Below are 19,158 nucleotides of genomic sequence, written 5' to 3'. Positions count from 1 at the left end.
CAGCAAGTGCTGCTTTATCCATATTTAGCTCATACAGGTGATAAATCTTGAATAAATGTTTTAATCATAGTCCTTCTTATCCTTTAACACTTCCTTCACTACCTTAATTTCTTAAAGTCGGTGTAAATTGCTTTGGCAGTTGTGCCATTTAGAGACTATGGGTGTTTTTGGTGCTGAACGCAGCTGTGAGAGCTGCTATTTTCAGGCCTTATCTGTGTCGTGTGACGTCATGGGTGCTGACAGGCCTTGCGTCTCCTGTAGCCCTCCCAGCAGGTAGCAGTAATGTCAACAACATGGAGCCATACCAACCTGAACTCCAACTACCTGCTGCAATAAAGTGTCTCAAGCACTGTGGGCTGTTTGGGTTTGTACCTGATTATCTAAGATCTACTGCCTAACTCAGGAACTGCTTTGCAGCTTGGCTCCACATCAAGCACCCTGAATCGTCCTTAACAACACAACACAGCACAACACACCACTCCACTCATTTACATAATTTAATTTGAATGCAAGAGGCAGAGAATAAGAACACTGCTGTGGTTTACTGGAGCTGAGGTGGAGAGACACTAGAGACTTTATTTTCCCAGTTACAGATGCTGAGGACAACACTGATGATAAATATGTGGGAAATAAATTTAGAATCATATTATTTTCACAGTTGGGTGGATGGATACACATACAGACAGACAGCTGGATTATAGATGTATAGACATACAGATGAACAGATGGATGGATAAGTAGATGGCTGCACAGATAAGCAGATGGATTGTTGATAGTTGTATAGATGGATACACAGACAGCTAAAACAGATATATGGATGATGGAAAGGTAAATGGTAAATAGTTGGAGAAATAGATATATAAACGGAGATATGGCAGACAAACAGACAGATAAACAGATTTATAGATGTATGAATAAATGGATAGGTAGATGGGTAAACAGATGGATAGATATGTACATGCATAGATGGCAGAAATAAACACCCAGCTAAATGTATATAGAAATACATAGACAGATGGACAAATTAAATAAAAATGAAAAGGATCAACATATAGATGGGCTAGTGGTCTCACAGGCTAGTGGTCATGATCTGAGATATACAGTCAAATTCAGAGAAATTGAATAGTAACACATTTTTTGCAATTTTGCCCTTGTACACCACCTCAGTGGAGAGTACTGAGATGTATGGATGAACACTGTCAGGAGGATAGACTTATAGCTGGATTAATGGTATACAGACATATAGGTAGATGGATAAAATATTTCATATATGCATTAGTCCGTTCAATAAAAAAACATATATTGACTATTTTTCTGTGTTGGGAATTTGCAAGACAAATCACTATTTTTTTAATTGTCTACTTCTTCTTATATGTCTTATTTTTTAAGACATTAATGAGTGATGTACAGTTTTCCCATACACTAATAACAAAGCCACTGTTATCACATTATTATGTTTAAACCGGCTTTAACCAGCCTTAACTTGTTCTTCACAGTCACTGTGCTAATGTTCAGCCTCCCTTTCTCTCTGTCTCTTTCAATACACCTGTACTACTAAATTTCCCACATGGTCATTCCCTTTATGGTCATGAAATTATCATAACATATCTACTGGTCTGTCTATTTTTCTCTAATATTTAATATTTCCTTCATAAAATGCATATATAGGTATTTCTGTTCTATTTAAGACCTTATAATATGAATGAAGAAATGTAAGTCCTAATAAAACAAAAAGTGAAACAAAAATTATTTGATTTCTAACAAAATTATCATTACATAGTTATTCATTAGAATGCAACACATTCATCAGTAAATGTATGCTGTAGACACTGTATCAATAATAAAATAAAGCACAGATTAAACTTGAAGCTGAAACCATAATGCATCACTATTTGCTTCACCATATATATATATATATATATATATATATATATATATATTTTTTTTTTTTTTTGCATATGACATGACGAAATTTACAAATTTGGAAAAACATCAAGAAGTATTGTTAAGATTTCTTCACATTCTAAATATCAGTTTTATATACATTCTGAGTTTACAGTTGGGTTCATACAGCCTGTATGAGAGTGATGCTCCTGTGGTGAGACAGTGGATAAATCAGACAGATGAAGAGGATGGATGTTATTTAGATCTAAAGAAGAAGCTCTGAAGTGACAGAATGTAGAAAGATATCCTTTATGAACTGATTCAAGAGAAGAACACATTTAGAGAACAGTCTATCCAGTGCTTTCACTAAACTTTATTGCAAACGAACAATAAAATAAGTTATTATACATGCCAGGTTTTTTGTTCAGTCACTAAACAAATGAACCGGATGTACAGTATGCTCAATTACTTTAATGTCAGATTGTATGCAGTAGACTCCTTTGAAAAATAAAAATGATACCTTACAACATTCAATCAAACAAAAGTCTGATAAATGCACAGGAATGTACTGTATGTCTTTTGGAATCAAATCAATATATATGTGTGTGTGTGTGTGTGTGTGTGTGTGTGTGTGTGTGTGTGTATGTGTGTAGCACTGTTTAGATTAGATGTTGTCACAAAACCTGCTTTACAGAAATGTGGGTGAACGTTTGCAATGAGTAAGCACCGAGTGACAGTGATGAGGGAAATGTCTAATAAGAGCAAGAGGAAGAAACCTTAAGAGGAACCAAAACCTTAAAATAAGAAATCATCCTCCTCTTGTAATGGTCTAAACATTAAACATACACAGAATATTGTTTTACAGTATTATTTCAACCCTGTTAAAATAAATTCTGAACTGATAGTTTTATTTAACCATTATAGGTGTTAGGTCTGAGGTCTGATAGAGGATATCTAACATATACTGAAGATTATATATAGTATGTACTTTTTCACAGGCTCAAAAGTAATAGGACAAAGAACTCAGACAGGTATTAAGACTAGTCTATTACTACATAGCTTTCTGAATAGGGATGAATAGAGAAAATGTATTGCAGGACTAGGCTAAATCCCTGCCTGCTAAACCACCCTTGAAGACTTGGAGTTAATTCAAACTGCTGTTTTTTATTTGGTAACTGTTCACAGATCAATGTGCATTTCCAAAGAGATATAAGTAAAGAAGACTATTAATTAAATTAGGCTGAAACTAAATAAGCCTAACAGGGAGATACTAGAAACTAAAGAAGTGACAAAAATCAAGTTAATTTAAAAAAAAGTAAGGAATGCACTGGTGAACACCTGGATAACAACAAAAGACTATTGAATAAAATTATATAATTGTGTAAAGAAACACTGTTTTTTAATCAATATGTTTATTTTTTAATCAAGGGTTGTCACAAACATCTATCATCACTAGTTACAATAATTGTTTAACAAGGTTAAAGATCAGGCAAGAACAAAAGGATAAACACATTCACAGAAATGTCACATTTAGCTGCTAAAGCATTTATAAAAAAACATGTATAGAGGAAAACAGGATTACTTGAGTATGAAGAAGGACCGAAATGTTTAGAATGTAAAGCAATGGCATGGATTTCACAGCTGCCAATTGAACCAGATCACTGGTGTTGATTAATAAAGTTCTGTGAATAAAAATGGCAGGATGTTTTGGCAAGTGTACAGGTGAATAATGACACAAAACCTATCACACAATCAAGCAAATAAATGGAATGGTCTCAAACAGCTTAGTCAGCCTCTAGACCTTTACCTAGTTGAATAGCTTTTCACTGACGGAAGACAAAATTGAAGCAGAAAGACCCTCAAAGAGGCAGCAACTAAAAACGGCTAAAGTAAAGACCTGCCAAAGCCTCTCAGGGGAGGACACTCAGCGTTTGGGGATATCCATGGGTTCAGACTTCAGACAGGTATTGACTGCAAAGGATTTGCCTTCAAGTATTAACACACTCTTTATATTTATAATGATGTTTTTTACTTTTGAGTCCTTATAAAAAATATTTCGTTAAACCCATAAAAGCTATGCTAAAAGACTATACTGAAATCACATTTCAATTGCTTTCTGTACAAAAATGCCAAAAATGCAAATATTATGTCAAAATCCAAACATATATATAAACCTGACTGTATATCCCAGACCTTGGTGTGTGACTTTGCTAAGAGACAACCAAAGTCTTTCAATGTTATGTCTGTGGGTAGGCATAATGTTTTGGATTCCTGGTGTACAGTCAGTTATGAAAGACTCTTCATGGAACATAAATAGGGCAGGTACTGAGCTCTTGATAAGAAAATAGGTATCTACTAAAGCTTATATTGCACCATGTGTTGCTCTTGTTCTTTTCTTGTTTTTTTTTTTTGCATAGTTTACATACATTCTGAATGTATTTCTAGCAATATGATTTTTGTGGCTTATTTCTAGTAGGAAAAGAACTTAAATTATCTTTAATTAGGCTTCTATCAATACTAACTTTGGATATTCTGAGTGAATGACTAAGCACTTTTGTCATTCTGGATAAGAGCTTTTGCCAACATTCAATAAATGTAAGTGAAAATGTAATTTTGTGATTGAAATGATTTTTGTCATTGGCATCCAAGAGTTTAAATCCATGATTATGAGGTAAATTAGGTAATGTGCAACAAACGGAAGAAACTGGAGGATTAAGCAGTTCTCAAGCAACGTCATTATCCACACACTCAACCCCACAGCCTACTTTATGTCTGAAATGAAAAGCAATATTGTTAAATTAAAAGAGAAGGTGGTGCTAAGGAATCAGAGCTGTGCTGGTAATGCAATCAGTGTATTAAAGCCATTCCTTTTCTGGCCAATCAGCTCCCGTCGCTGTGCAGCATGAGGAAGGATGCTGTCAGGCAGACATGAGAGGATTGTGGGAAGGGGGAGGGTTGCCAACTACAAAGCGCCTGCATTAGTCGAATGCTGATAAGCCATGCTGTCTCTGTAGAAGAAAAAAAAAATCCTGGCTAAGGTCCAAAGTGCTGTTTCATTGCAAACGCTGGAAGCCCTTCACAGGGTGCACTGGTTTGACCCAGTCTTGGAGGAAATCAGGATAGACAGGGAGCTGTTGTCATGGGGACAGAGCCACGTCCACTCCTATAATTGATTCAATTTACTGTGTCACTTGGTATGAAAGTGATTTTATGAGCCTGGAAAAAGTGTGTATATGACGAGCTATAATTGAAAGCTAATAGCAGAGACTAATATTCTTCATCCAACAGAGTGGTGACCTCTTTAATTCTTGTAATTACAAGGATTTTATTACGGCCGACATGCACTGAGGGCTAATCTTGCCCTCTGCACTACCATTGGACTAACTTTTACTGTGTCTGAAATATAAGGAACTCTGCCTACCCCAGGCCAGGATTCTGAAACAGGAAGGCACCCAGTTCTGTCTGAATTAAAGTTCAGTAATCAAGCCTTATCCTGTGAAATTGTAACAGCTAATTTCAACAATCTACCTCACACTCATATCTAACAGTAACCTGTTCATTCCCTGGCAACATCAGGACATATACACAGGAAATTTGGCAGTGTTAAATCAACACTGTTAGTGTTAAATTAACACTGAGAGTGTATAGTTTAACACTAATAAGTGTTGATTTAACACTAACAGTGTTGATTTAACATAGCCAAATTTCCTGTGTAGTTAGTTACCTGTTGATTTGGACACAGAGACCCTCATCACTACACTGCCTATAAAGTGACATAGCTAGTGGGGGCAGCAAGGTAACAAGTCAGCATTATGTGTGTTTCAAACACAGCTATAGTTCTCTATGACCATTTTTATTAGCAAGCCAATTTTGAGGCCTCAAACCAGTGCAGACATTTCCTACTATGTAACAATCATTCAAAAAATAAAAAATAAAAAACACTCACTTGTGTTTACATTCTAGTTTATTTGTCCCAAGTCTAATAAATTACCTGGACTTGACCGGCCAATTTAATCCAAGGAACAGAAGGCATTACTAATGTGTTACACAGAAACAAACATATACCTTACACACACACACAGTGCAGATGCTTGTGGCAGATTTGTGTCTAGTGCCCCTCAGTGGCTATTCTAATAAGCACTCACTCCATCAGGTCAGTGATGTACAAGGCTAGTTTAGAGTGACAGGTTTTATCCTCCCCATCACTGTTTCCTGAAAAATGCACACATAATTAATTTTTCTATTGTACTGTTTCTATAATTCTATAATAAAAATAAAAATTGGTAAATAAAAATACCAATTATACACACATTGTAATTTACTTTATATGTACTGTATTTATTTATTTGTTTATTCATTATTTTTTAAATCTATAGAATTATCTATCTGTACATACATACAAACATATATACATGTGAATAACAATTGTAACTACAACACATTCCTGGGAAAGTGGTATACTTTCTGAAAAAAGGGCAAAGTTAGCAAAGTTTTTTCCATGGCTATATATCGTCACTGTGTTGTTTTAGTCGCTAGGTTCTTTTTTTTTTTTTACCACAGTGCTTAGTTGGAAGTTTGAACTATTTATGCCCCCAGTGCCTATCAGTGTTTTTTACTGCTCACAGTAGCGCTTCAGGAAAGGTTCACAGGCAAGTGTTTTGTAGCTAAGTATCATTTTAAAAACATAATTTCACTCATTAGTAAAACATGCTAAGTTTTTTGTATTTTGAGTAAATTCTGGAGTTTTAACAATATTTTCCAAATTATTATGTGTGGCATTTTTGTGACAGGATGGGTAAAGTAGCTCCTTGATACCATTAGCTAATAGCTAGGTTAGATTAGCTAACTTAGTTGTGTTAGGTTAGCTAGTAAGTGTTTCCACTGCCTTTGGGATTGTAGCTAGACTTTAGTTAGACTGTTATTAGCTTATAAAGCTATATGATATTTTGTTGATGTTTTTGTTGTTGGTAATTTATAGCAGAACTTAGGGTTAGATAATATAGGTTTATTTAACCTGTCAACCAAACTGAATCATTTTGGCAGATTAGGACAGTTTGGCTTGGTAAAGTTTGGTAAACTTGATTTTTAGCTAGCTGTTATCTTTTTTTCTATATAAGCTAGCTAGTCATTTTCATGGCATGGAAATGCTAAAATGTATTTAGTTAGTTAATTGCTTGGTTATTGTTTGCTTTATTGCACGTTATTGTCACATTTTCCAATTATTTTATTGAGCAAAACATTTTGTTATTTACAACATTTAAACATTTTATATTACCCTTCCAATATTTGATTACACAAGTTGATTATAGCGATTATATGTTAATAGTATCAAAACACCCCTCTTCTCATTAAAATGTTTTTATTTTTGATTTTGTACATTTTTAATTACATATTAAAGACATTAATGCCGTACAGAAACATTTGGCATTTCAATCTCGTTGTCTTCATGAGGTAGAGTGACCTGGAATATTTTTTTTCAGCCTCTTGAAGGAGTTCCTGTAGGTGCTGAACAATAGTTGCTGCTTTTCCTTCACGCTGTGCTTCAAATAAACAGAGATAAATAGTAGCGAAGTAAAACTACTTCAGTACTGTACTTAACTGCTGAAATGCTGTATCTGTCTCTACTGGAATATTTTTTTCTCCTACTTTCTCTTTTACTTCACTACACATGTTTAATGAGTTTAATACTTTTAGTCTGATACATGTTTATGTGCTGCATCATTACTCGTTACAATTATAAAAATGTTAGGAATCATTCCAAACCCACATTATCACTAAAGCCAGAGCGGTAGATGTTCTGCACTGTCACTGGGTTTCAAGAAGCTCCTCAACATTGAGAAAATCAAGAGATCAATCTGATTTCATAAGAAGATCTCGCTGCTCCCGTTCTGCCTTTCATTATTTTCTGTAATAACTACATAACACAGAACTGTTCTTTAACTTTAGTATTTGAGAAGTACATTTTACAATAAACTATTGCTTATTAGACCTGATATTATAATTACATTATCGACTTACCGTACAATAAATTTACATTACCTCAGTAATATTGTAATATCATCTACTGTGTTTATTTGTATCTTTGTTAATTTTAGCCAGTCCTACAATGACTAATGCTTCAATAACTGTGACTCTGTGTGTGAACTGCAGTAGGTGAAGAAAAAAGTACATATTTCCCAAACTATAATTAATTTAATTGCAATGTTTGTGTCTTTAAAATGGTATAATTGCTTTTCTATGCTATTGTATTATTATTATGTCAGCTGCATTTAAATGGTCTTAAACTGATAATAATATTGTTTATCACAATCATTTCTAGGACGATATATTGTCCACAAAAAATGTTAATGTGACAGCCCTTTTTGCAATACATAAATAAGCCAAATACGTTTACATTTTTACAAAAAATAAGTACAGATTTGTACTTAAAAGAGTACAAAGCTTATGGCTGTAGCTGTACCTTATATTAAGTACCTTTTAGTGAAAATCTCCTTTGGTACCAATGTCTTTTGTATCAGTAAAGATTATAAAGATTCTAACCATTATCATTAACTTAATATGTGTAAAGAACTTGATGATCCAAAATTATCTGCCTTTCAAATTAAAAATTAATAATTCAAATATATATTGTTTATTAGTACAGTGATACAGAATACCAAATGTACCTTTAATTGCTAGTCAAAGGGTACAAATCTGTACTTCCTGCTGTTAGGCTAGACTCTTAGTTATGTTAGGCTAGTACTTTAGAGGAAACACATCTGATCCTATAAATACCTATATTTTACCTTTGAGGAAACAATTATGGAAAGTGTACATTTTAGTACAAGAAAATACTTTTATCGTACTTCTTTTAGTGTGTAAATAATTGAATGAGGTGTGTCCAATTGTTTGGCTTGTAATGTTTATCAATATAAATATATTAGTTTATCTGATTTTGCTATTTATAGGTAAATGTTTGAGTAAAATTAACATTTTTGTTTTATTCTATAAACTACAGACAACATTTCTCCCATGTTTCAAATGAAAATATTGTCATTTACAGCTTTCAGAGCTTTCAAAGAGCTTTCAAAGAGTTCAGAAATCAATATTTGTTGGAATAACCCTGGATTTTAATCACAGTTTTCATGCATCTTGGCATGTTTTCCTCCACCAGTCTTACACACTGCTTTTGGATAACTTTGTGTCACTTTATGTTTATGTTTGATGGCTTGCGATCATCCATCTTCCTCTTGATTATACTCCAGAGGTTTTCAATTTAGTAAAATCAAAGAAACTAATTTTTAAGTGTTTTCTTATTTTTTTCCAGAGCTGTATGTATATATTTTACACCAACATCTGTGTGCAACATATGAGCACGGGGATGTGCTCATGCGCGCTTTCTCTCCTCAGGTCACCCACTTGTGCACAGTCGATAGATCCCTTGCACATTCATCACTACCATCAATCAGTGCCACCATCAGCGCTCCATCACGTGCTCCTTAGAGGCGCTATCTTTACACTCTCTCCCGCGGCTGTGACGCACAGAGGCGGACACTGACAGCATTAGTGCTCTCTTCAGTCCTGTGATGTGCGCTCTGTGTGCGCTCCGATAAGTGACCTCCAGTGCGCGCGCCCGCCCACCCCATACATCCACCCCATGCTACTGCATCCCTTCCTTCTTCTCTTCCCTGCGCGGGGCGTGTCTCCCCCTGTCCCCTCCGGTCCGTCCCTCCGGCCACACCTGTCGCACGGGCGGGCACGGGGGCGCGCGCTGACCGGAGCCTGCAGCTCTCGCGAGTTTAGAGAGGCTGTGATATGATTATCGTTACTAGAGCTCGTGCTCTGTAGTGGTTCCCGTGCGCGAGGTGAAGGAGGCAGGGAGGGGGCGCGAGCGGGCCGCTCTTTCTCTTTCTCTCTCTCTCTCTCTCTCTCTCTCTCTCTCTCTCTCTCTCTCTCTCTCTCTCTCTCTCTCTCTCCCCTCATCCCTCCTCCTCCCGGCGTGCACAGCGGCTCAGGTGCTCGCGCTCTATAGCTCTAGCTGTAGCTGTTCGGCCCGGAGCGTGAAGCAAGCCCACGCGCGCCGCAACGGCCCGGATGTAGTGTAGCCGCTAGCGCGCGCTGCCCGCCTTCAGCCTCCGTTAGCGGAGCGCAGGAGCAGGGTGTGTGTGTGTGTGTGTGTATGAGTGTGTGAGAGAGAGAGCGGAGAGGCGGAACATGGCGCACGCGAGCAGCACGTAGCGCTCCATCCTCGCGAGCTAACTAAGTAACTGTAGTTAAATCAGCGCGCGAGCAGCGGGACATGTGAGGACGGCCGTCGCAGGGAACAGGTAGGGGTTCGTACTGTGCTAATGTGTGTGTGTGTGTCTCGAGCTTTGCTGCCCAGCGACAGGCAGGGCCCGTGCTGTGATTTGATGCTGCTTCGTGCATGCACGCGCTGCAAGGCATAAACACGGTAACCGTAGCGCTCGCGCCCAATCAGCGGCTGTAACAGCGGCGCGGTCTGAGCGCTGCTCCTCTAATGCCGCTGCTGCTGCTTGTCCTCACAGCAGACCGGTGGTGGTGGTGCTGTAAGGTAGGCTGCTGCTGCTGTAAACACCGCTAGTTCAGGGCCGTGTGTTTGGTGTGTGTGTGTGTGTGTGTGAGCGGACCGCTGTCCTTGGTGCTTTTCGACACGCGCCGCAGTCAATCTCGCTGGGCTCGAGCTGAGGGGTTCGGTTACAGCAGTGCAGCTGGGCTGATGGAGGCCTCCGGGACTCTGCTCTGTCTCCAGCCCTGCAGCTTCAGGCTCCGCGCGCTCAGGGCTGCTGTTGCTGCAGACTGGCCCAAGTTTCTGTGGTCAGGCTTGTGTGTGTGTGTGGTGGGGGTTACAAGCAGGACATCAGCTGTCACCTATCAGTGCTAATCACAGAGTCAGAGAAGAGCTATATGTAGCCTTATAGCTTTATATATATGTATGCAGTATAAACAGTAAGGCCTGATCTTATTGGACGATATATGATGATCAAGAAAATGATGTGATAAGCAGTATTATTCTCATCATATAATAATGCATACTGTTATGCCAGTGATATAACAATAATATTATATCATAATCACGTAATTGTGCCGATACACCCTTTTAAAAGAGCAATGCACTTAATTATAATAATAACTTAGAAGATTTATACTTTTGTCCTTCACCTGTAGAAGTCCACTCAGTGTATGCAGGTGCCGTTATAGCAAAAATATTATGTAATTCGAAGTTTGCTTGTATGTTAACAAACATGCAAGGAAGCTCAATGGACATTATCAAGGTCATCAAAAAATAATTGAAGTCATGTTCATATATTACATCATAAATCGATAAAGTGATTATTGTGACAAGCCCAGGTATAGCCTATATTGTGCTGCAGTAAATGTGCACACCTGACATAAACAATAATAAAATGAATAATAATGATGGTGTTAAAACAACATAAACAATACCAAAAGCATTAAGAAGGCCTTATATATGTTCAAGAGAGATAAAGACATAAAGATATTTTCAACACATTGAAACTGTTGTTAATTTTAACAGCTGTAGTTATAAATAGATCTAATATTTCTAGGAACATTCTACTATGACTACTACTTATATTATTGACACTTCTACTAACAACTGCAGTATCATGAAGGCCATGATATTATGAAACAATAATATTACAGTCATAACAGCAATAATAGTAGGTATATTAGGTTTGCTTAGTATGACTAAGCAGATGTGGTATACTACTTCTATTAGTATTGTTTCTATAGTAACAGTTTTTAATAATAATAATAATAATAATAACAATTCTGCAATAAAACTGCAGTGATATGCGGGTCTAATGTGTGACACTGAGCTATAATATAATAGTAATTCATTATTAATAATGATAATTACAGCAACAATAAAAGTGTTTAATGTTTGTGTTTGACAATAACAATCTGAAGATCAACATAAAAAGTTGGTCTAATATGTCTATAGATTATTGTTATAACAGGTATGTTACAACAACAGCAGAACAATAGTAATAGTAATAAAAAATGGTCTTTTTAGTATTTTACATGGTGCAGTAGCTGTTGCAGGCCTGGATGTGTTTTAGTCATGCATATTGTGCACTTAACTGGTGTCATGTGTTTGGTTGCTGTGAAAAGGCTTGATTGAATAACCGGCTCACAGTGGCAGTGTTTCTGTCTCCACTCTTGCCATGGTAGCCAGTACTGATCTTGTATAAGGCGTGAAAAGCTGCTGGCTGAAACACTGCTCTCTTAAACAGCCCTACAATAGCCTGTTTCCAGCAAAATAGCTAACAAAACTGTTAAAGCATAAGGAACCTGAGCATTTCCCTCTGTCTGTAGATATACAATACTGTGCAAAAGTTTTAGGCACCAAAGCAAATTACACTAATACATTTATTTCAGCAAAAAAAGCACCACAAAAACCTGGAAAAAGCACCACATATGATTTGATAAGATGCAAATAATCATATATGAAGTAAAACGTAACAAGAATTTCTCATGCAGAAACCGCAATCCTAGCAACCTGTTGTACCCACCTAGTTCACTAAGTTCTCAGGTGTTGGTGCATGGGGGACTCTGGAATTGCCATTCTGCAGTTCTGAAGGCTGACTTCATCACAACTCTTGCCTCTGCTCAATCTCTGGACTTCCTGGCTCTGACTGAGACTTGGATCACTCCAGAGAACTCTGCAACTCCAGCTGCCCTGTCATCTGCTTTCGCCTTCTCCCACTCTCCACGGCCAACCAGCAGGGGTGGTGGAACTGGCCTTCTGTCTCGTAAGTGGTCCTTCACTGTACTCTCTTTTCTGCATCTTGACATCTCTTCTTTTGAATTTCATGCTGTCACTATCTCTTTTCCTGTCAAACTCCATATCATTGTTCTCTATCGTCCTCCTGGCCCACTGGGCAACTTCATTGATGAACTGGACACTCTCCTGAGTGGGTTACCGGTTGAATCCTCACTTATCCTCCTTAGTGACTTCAACCTCCCCTCAGAGAAACTACAGTCATCCTGTCTTCTTCCACTTCTGTCTTCTTTTTCTCTCTCCCTCAATCTGTCTGCTCCAACTCACAGAGCAGGAAACACTCTAGACCTTGTCTTTAGCAGACCTGCTCCAGCTCTGGATCTAACTGTGACTCCTCTAGATTTCTCTGACCATCACTTCCTATCCTTCACGCTCTCTCTTCCTGCTCTTCCTACAAACACAACCCCTTCAACTTCCACTACTCATCGCAATCTTCGTGCTATATCTCCCTCCTCTCTTGCCTCAACTATCTTGACCACTCTTCCGAATCCTGACTCCTTCTCTTCCCTCCCTCTGGAAACAGCTACCAACACCTTCCTCTCATCTATCACCTCTTCCATCAACACTCTCTCTCCTCTTACTTCAAGGCCAGCAAAATCCTCTCCAGCCACCCCATGGCTGTCGGATGTTCTACGCAACAACCGTAGAGAGCTAAGGCTAGCCGAGAGAAAGTGGAAAAAATCTCAACAATACTCAGACCTTTGCTCTTACCAATCTCTCCTATCCCGATTTTCAACAGGTAACTAAAAAAGAGGTTAAAGAGGTAACTGCTGCAAAATCCTCTTTCTACAAAAGGAAACTGGAAGAATCAGCATCTGACCCTCGCAAACTCTTCACCATCTTCTCATCTCTGCTAAACCCTCCCACTCCTCAACCTCCCACAACCCTCTCCCCGGATGATTTTGTCAACTTCTTTAAGGAGAAAGTAGCAAATATCCGCCAATCCTTTCCCCCTGCCTCTAACCTTCCCACCAAGCTCTATCTTCCACATTCTACTTCTCTGTCTCACTTCTCTCTGCTTTCCACAGATGAAATCCTTCATCTTCTACATTCTAACAATCCAACCACTTGCCCACTTGACCCTTTACCATCTTCCCTCTTTCAGACAATTGCTCCTGACCTCCTTCCGTTCATCACTCACATCATTAACACCTCTCTATCATCTGGTCATGTTCCATCAACTTTTAAGACTGCCAGAGTGGTTCCTATCTTGAAGAAACCAACTCTAGACAGCTTGGATGTTGGCAACTACAGGCCAGTTTCTCTCCTCTCTTTCCTTTCTAAAGTCCTTGAGCGTGCTGTCTACAACCAACTTTCTCTCTTTCTCACTCAGAACAATCTTCAGGATCCAAACCAGTCTGGCTTCAAACCTGCACACTCTACTGAAACTGCCCTCATTGCAGTTACAGAGAAGCTCCATGCAGCAAAAGCAACCAACCTGTCATCTGTTCTGATTCTCCTTGATCTCTCTGCTGCTTTCGACACGGTCAACCACAGCATTCTCCTTTCCATCCTCACCAGCCTTGGAATCACTGGCTCTGCATGGCAGTGGTTTGCATCGTACCTGGAGGACCGTTCCTACCAGGTAACTTGGCAAGGGGCAACATCTGCTCCATGCAGACTCTCCACTGGGGTTCCACAAGGCTCGGTGCTTGGTCCTCTTCTTTTCTCACTCTATACTCGCTCTCTGGGTGAAATAATATCTTCTCATGGATTCTCATACCACTGCTATGCGGACGACACTCAACTAATCCTTTCTTTTCCTCCTTCCGACACTCAGGTTTCATCCCGCATCTCAGCATGTCTCAGTGATGTCTCGATGTGGATGAGTTCTCATCACCTAAAACTCAACCCCAGCAAGACTGACCTTCTGTTCATCCCAGGAACTACGAGCCTTCACAACAATATCTCCATCTCTTTCGACAACTCACTGGTCACTCCATCGGCAGAAGCACGAAGCCTTGGTGTAGTAATGGATGACCAGTTATCATTCTCGAGCCATATTGCAAATCTGACTCGGTCATGCAGATTTCTCCTGTACAACATCCGAAGAATTCGACTGTTTCTGTCTCAGGAAGCCACTCAGGTGCTTGTGCAGTCTCTTGTCATCTCAAGACTTGACTACTGCAACTCTCTACTGGCTGGTCTTCCACTGAGAGCCACCAAACCACTACAATTAATTCAGAATGCTGCAGCACGACTCGTCTTCAATCTTCCGAAGTTCAGTCATGTGACTCCTTTGCTGCGTTCCCTCCACTGGCTTCCTGTTGCCGCCCGCATCCGATTCAAAACCCTGACGCTGGCCTACAAGGCAAAAAACGGACCAGCTCCTTCATACTTGATGGCGATGGTCAAAGCCAGATCTGCACCAAGAGCTCTTAGAGCTTCCAGTACGGCTCGGCTTGAACCTCCATCACTCAAAACACACAGAAAACAGACATCCAGACTCTTCTCTGTGCTGGCACCAAGGTGGTGGAATGAACTTCCACTGGATGTCAGAACAGCAGAGTCACTCGCCGTCTTCAAACGTCGACTGAAGACACATCTTTTTAAGAGTTCCTAAACTAAAAAAAAAAAAAAAAAAAAGGTTCCTAGGGTTCTAAACATGATTAAGTTCTATGTATCTCTTGATCCTAGTCTACAAACTAGCTTTGGATATCTTAAGTAACTTTGAAGCACTGTTGTAAGTCGCTCTGGATAAGGGCGTCTGCTAAATACCGAAAATGTAATGTAAAATGTTACTGAGCTACTAAACACTTACTTCACAGACAAGACACTTATTCTTTACTGAAATTCCCATAGGTGTCTAAAACATTTGCACAATACTCTACCTTGCAATGTAGATTATTTATACAGGGCAAATAAAAATCTATATCATAAATTAAATACCTATATCACAAATAAAATGGCTATATTTGTGTTGCAGACATATCAGTTTCTCTACAATGAATTATCTCTCATTAAACCATTGTGAATCACTTTGACTGAGTTGAAAGTTCCCCTCTTAAGTAATGCTGCTGATGGTCATGAGCTCAGTAGGTGTTGTACAAGTCTAGTGGGCCTCCATTTGCACCCACGTCTCTGTGAAAAGATACTCCTGCTGCAAATCACCTGTTATATGAATCACATGCTGTTCACCAAGCCTGAAAAATTACAGTGTCAACAGCCAACTGATGAAACCTTTCTAAGGACGTTTTAGCAGGTAATGAACTGTGGGAGTGTTCATTCATTGCATGGGGAACTTCAATTAAACAGCTTCTCTGTTTTCAGCGCTTAAGCTTCTGTTCGTGCTGGACCACTTAGAGGCCTCGTCAGAGATGTTAAGTAGACCAGACTCTAAGAGATCGATCAGGATGATCCAGAGAACAGCCATCGGAGGCATGCTAATGAGAAGGGAAGACCCAAAAGAAGGGTGGAAGAGTTAGATAAAGCGAGAGGCGAGCAGACAGCGTGAGCAGTGGCACGGCATCGGTACAGTGAAGCATGCATTAGAATAACAGGGGGACGAGTAGACATGGCGGGTCAGCGAATCTGTTTCAGGCGAATGATTGTGCTGTGTTTATTTTGCGATTAGCATAGCCAGCTCACTGAGCGCTGCTGTGTGTGACTCGGGGGTTGGAGGTTTGTAAATGTTAAGAGGGTCAGAGCACAGTGTGGCCAGGCCCGAGGACTGCACAGAGGCGCTTTGGCTGCTGGACCTACGTACAAATGGCAAAGATGCCCTCTGAGTGACTGGTAACGTGGTAACAGAAGCCGAGCAAGGACATCATAGTAACATTCTGATGGCCTTGTTCAATCTATGTTCAAATCATGGAAAAAAAAACATGCCATGAAAAAATATGAATTTAAATGAAAATAAATAAATAAAATGACTTAAAAGAAAAAGGAGTGTTTCCTGGAGAAAACTTAGAATGGTTGCACAGCTAAAGTGGATTCCACTTTTGTGCAATTGCTAGGTTATTGCTATCTAGTTGATTTCAGGTGGTTTCCATGGTGTTGCCAGCTGGTTGCTAGGGTGTTGCTAAGTGGTTGCTATGGTTTCACAGGAGATTGCTTTCTTCTTAATTGTTGCTAGGTGGTTGCTGTGATAACTAAGGAGGTGGCTGAGGTGTTGTTAAATGGTTAATAAGTGGTTGGTATGGTATCCCAGGTGGTTGCTATGGTGTTGCTAAGTGGTTACTAGAAGAAGCACGTTGTACAGAATGTGACCAGTAGTAATAAATATGCTATATCAACAATATTGAACAGAAATCAACATCTATCCTGCAGGTAAAGAGCACACAGTGACCAAAGCTTCAGTAATGACCCCTCTATAAATAAAGAGTGAACTGAGACAAGTACGGATTGGCAAGCGTGTGAACAATATAATGTCCATCATAATAAAACATGATTGTGCTGCTGCTGTAGTCTTTTACAACTCAACTCAACTGTAAAAAAAAGACTTTCTTTTAAAGTCAAATGAGTGCTGGATATTAACCTACACAAAACTGTTAATTTGGATGAGTAAAGCACTTCCATTTATTTACAGTAAGTTTAGAATCCCGAATTTCTCCAGTATTAAGGCTTAGTGCGCCTTATAGTATATATACATACATTTACACATATATATGTATAAATGTATGTATATTTTTATATTTTACGGATTTTAAAATTACTTAAATAATAATACTGTGGCAATATATTCTCAATTAAAATTAAAAATACGTAATATCTGCTGCTTCTTTTATATTGGAATGGAAAATTCTTCCCTTGTGAAAAGAGGGACAAGAGAACATCCCACAGCTCCAGAATGAACATTTATTGGTGAACTGGTAACAGATCAAGTTTTAATAGTTATGACTACAGTAATGACTTTTTCAGTACAGCGCTCCAAGTTTCCCCTCACCCTGTAGCTGCTTGGATTTGTGTTCTGTTTGTTTGATTAGTCAGCTGTAATCATTCGCCTGCCACCTGATACAGTATATCTTGGTATAATACACTAATTTGTACAAAGCTGTACAAATTGTTCGAAGCCATGTGCTGCATAAACAAGATCTGTAACAGCTCACAGGACTGGGTAAACAACATTTATAATGGTTGAATCTCCTCTTGGCCAATTTATCATTGAGTTTGGTCACAGCATTCACAGTTTGAAATACGGTTTAACCAAAATGAATCACATTATATTCACTTGCAGTCTAGTTGTGTCTATTGTTTAATATAGTGATAATTAGTTTTTCAATACTGTATTGATTTTTAAAAATACAGTACTGATTTTTAATGAATAGTTTATGTAAAGACTGGTTTCAGACAGTGGATCATGGATCATGTTGTGTTTAAAAAAAAGTTTATAAAAATTACCATAAAAGTATTTTTTTTTTTATTTAGATTTTTTAAATATAATAGTGTGTTTATATACTATGTCAATTTTTCTTAAATTTGATTTTAACAATCGCAGTATATCGTCCTGCTTATAATGTTGAAATATATTGCAAAGTATTGAATCGTAAGTCTTATATTGTGATGTGTATTGCATCGCCTTCTTAAAGGTACACTTGGAAGAAATAGAGAAATAAATAAAAATGACATGTTTTTACAAAGTTCACATCCTCTACAGAGACATACGTATGCTTATTCAAAGACAGAATTGCTGTTTATTTACCAAATTCAGCAATATTGTGTTTTTACTTGTTGACATATTTTGAGTCTGGCAGTTGTTCTTTGCATTGTGTCAAATGTCATGATGAAAAGATAGATAGACAGACAGACAGATAGATAGATAGATAGATAGATAGATAGATAGATAGATAGATAGATAGATAGATAGATAGACTTCTAATATATATAAATGAATATTATATCTATAAGAAAGCAGGAGAGTCATAAAGAGTTTCACTGCCTCAGTGTTGTAGCTTATAGCTTGTATGTCTGTATTTCAGTTTGAGTTGCTTTTAGAGATGAAAACACCATAGAGGTTGAGACAGTGCTTTGATGTTTGTCATTGAGTTCTGTTGCTGGAACATAATTGACCTGTCATCTTAACTGTTGCCATGCCAACACCAGAGACAACAGTGACTGATCAAGTGAGTTCAAGTGGCAGTTGAAAAGTTTGTAAAAATAAGCAGATTATGATTAAATTGACATTATCATTTATTATACACACATTCAAATACATATTCATGTATTAATGTCCCTTTAAATAGCACAAGTAAATGTTGTTCAGTGTGTAAAAGCCTGCAGGCATCAATGCCATTCAATTAAATATCTGTCTCCAAGACTGATTAGATCAGCTGGCGCTGCCAAGTTCTAGATTGCAACTTTCTATCCTATGTGGCACAAACCCAAAGCCGCTCGGTATCCCATAGAGCGGCTGCATTATATGGTAGTTTTCTTTTCTAAGTCACCCCACTATATTTTCACAAATGTAGGTCACTCGAGAATGCGTGCTGTTTGTATCCCTGAGTAGTGTGCACTCCTCTGATTTAGATTTT

The 19,158-nt window shown here is 38.4% G+C and overlaps 2 protein-coding genes across 2 annotated transcripts; both read left to right on the top strand.

The window, feature by feature from the left end:
* Positions 1-10,404: 10,404 nt before the first annotated feature.
* On the top strand, positions 10,405-13,435 carry LOC125798979 (uncharacterized). Its single transcript, XM_049474353.1, has one exon. The coding sequence runs from the start codon at positions 12,338-12,340 to the stop codon at positions 13,433-13,435; it is 1,098 nt and encodes a 365-aa protein (XP_049330310.1). The 5' UTR covers positions 10,405-12,337.
* A 1-nt stretch (position 13,436) lies between these two features.
* On the top strand, positions 13,437-15,617 carry LOC111194348 (uncharacterized; the record flags this gene model as incomplete). Its single annotated transcript, XM_049474301.1, has 2 exons — positions 13,437-14,273; positions 14,469-15,617. Coding segments are annotated over 2 exons (1,620 nt in total), but the record flags the coding sequence as incomplete, so codon positions are not given.
* Between the last annotated feature and the right edge of the window lie 3,541 nt (positions 15,618-19,158).

This window comes from Astyanax mexicanus, chromosome 1 (assembly GCF_023375975.1).
Source record: "Astyanax mexicanus isolate ESR-SI-001 chromosome 1, AstMex3_surface, whole genome shotgun sequence".
NCBI lineage: Eukaryota > Metazoa > Chordata > Actinopteri > Characiformes > Acestrorhamphidae > Astyanax > Astyanax mexicanus.
This window is presented reverse-complemented; position numbering and strand designations above follow the sequence as displayed.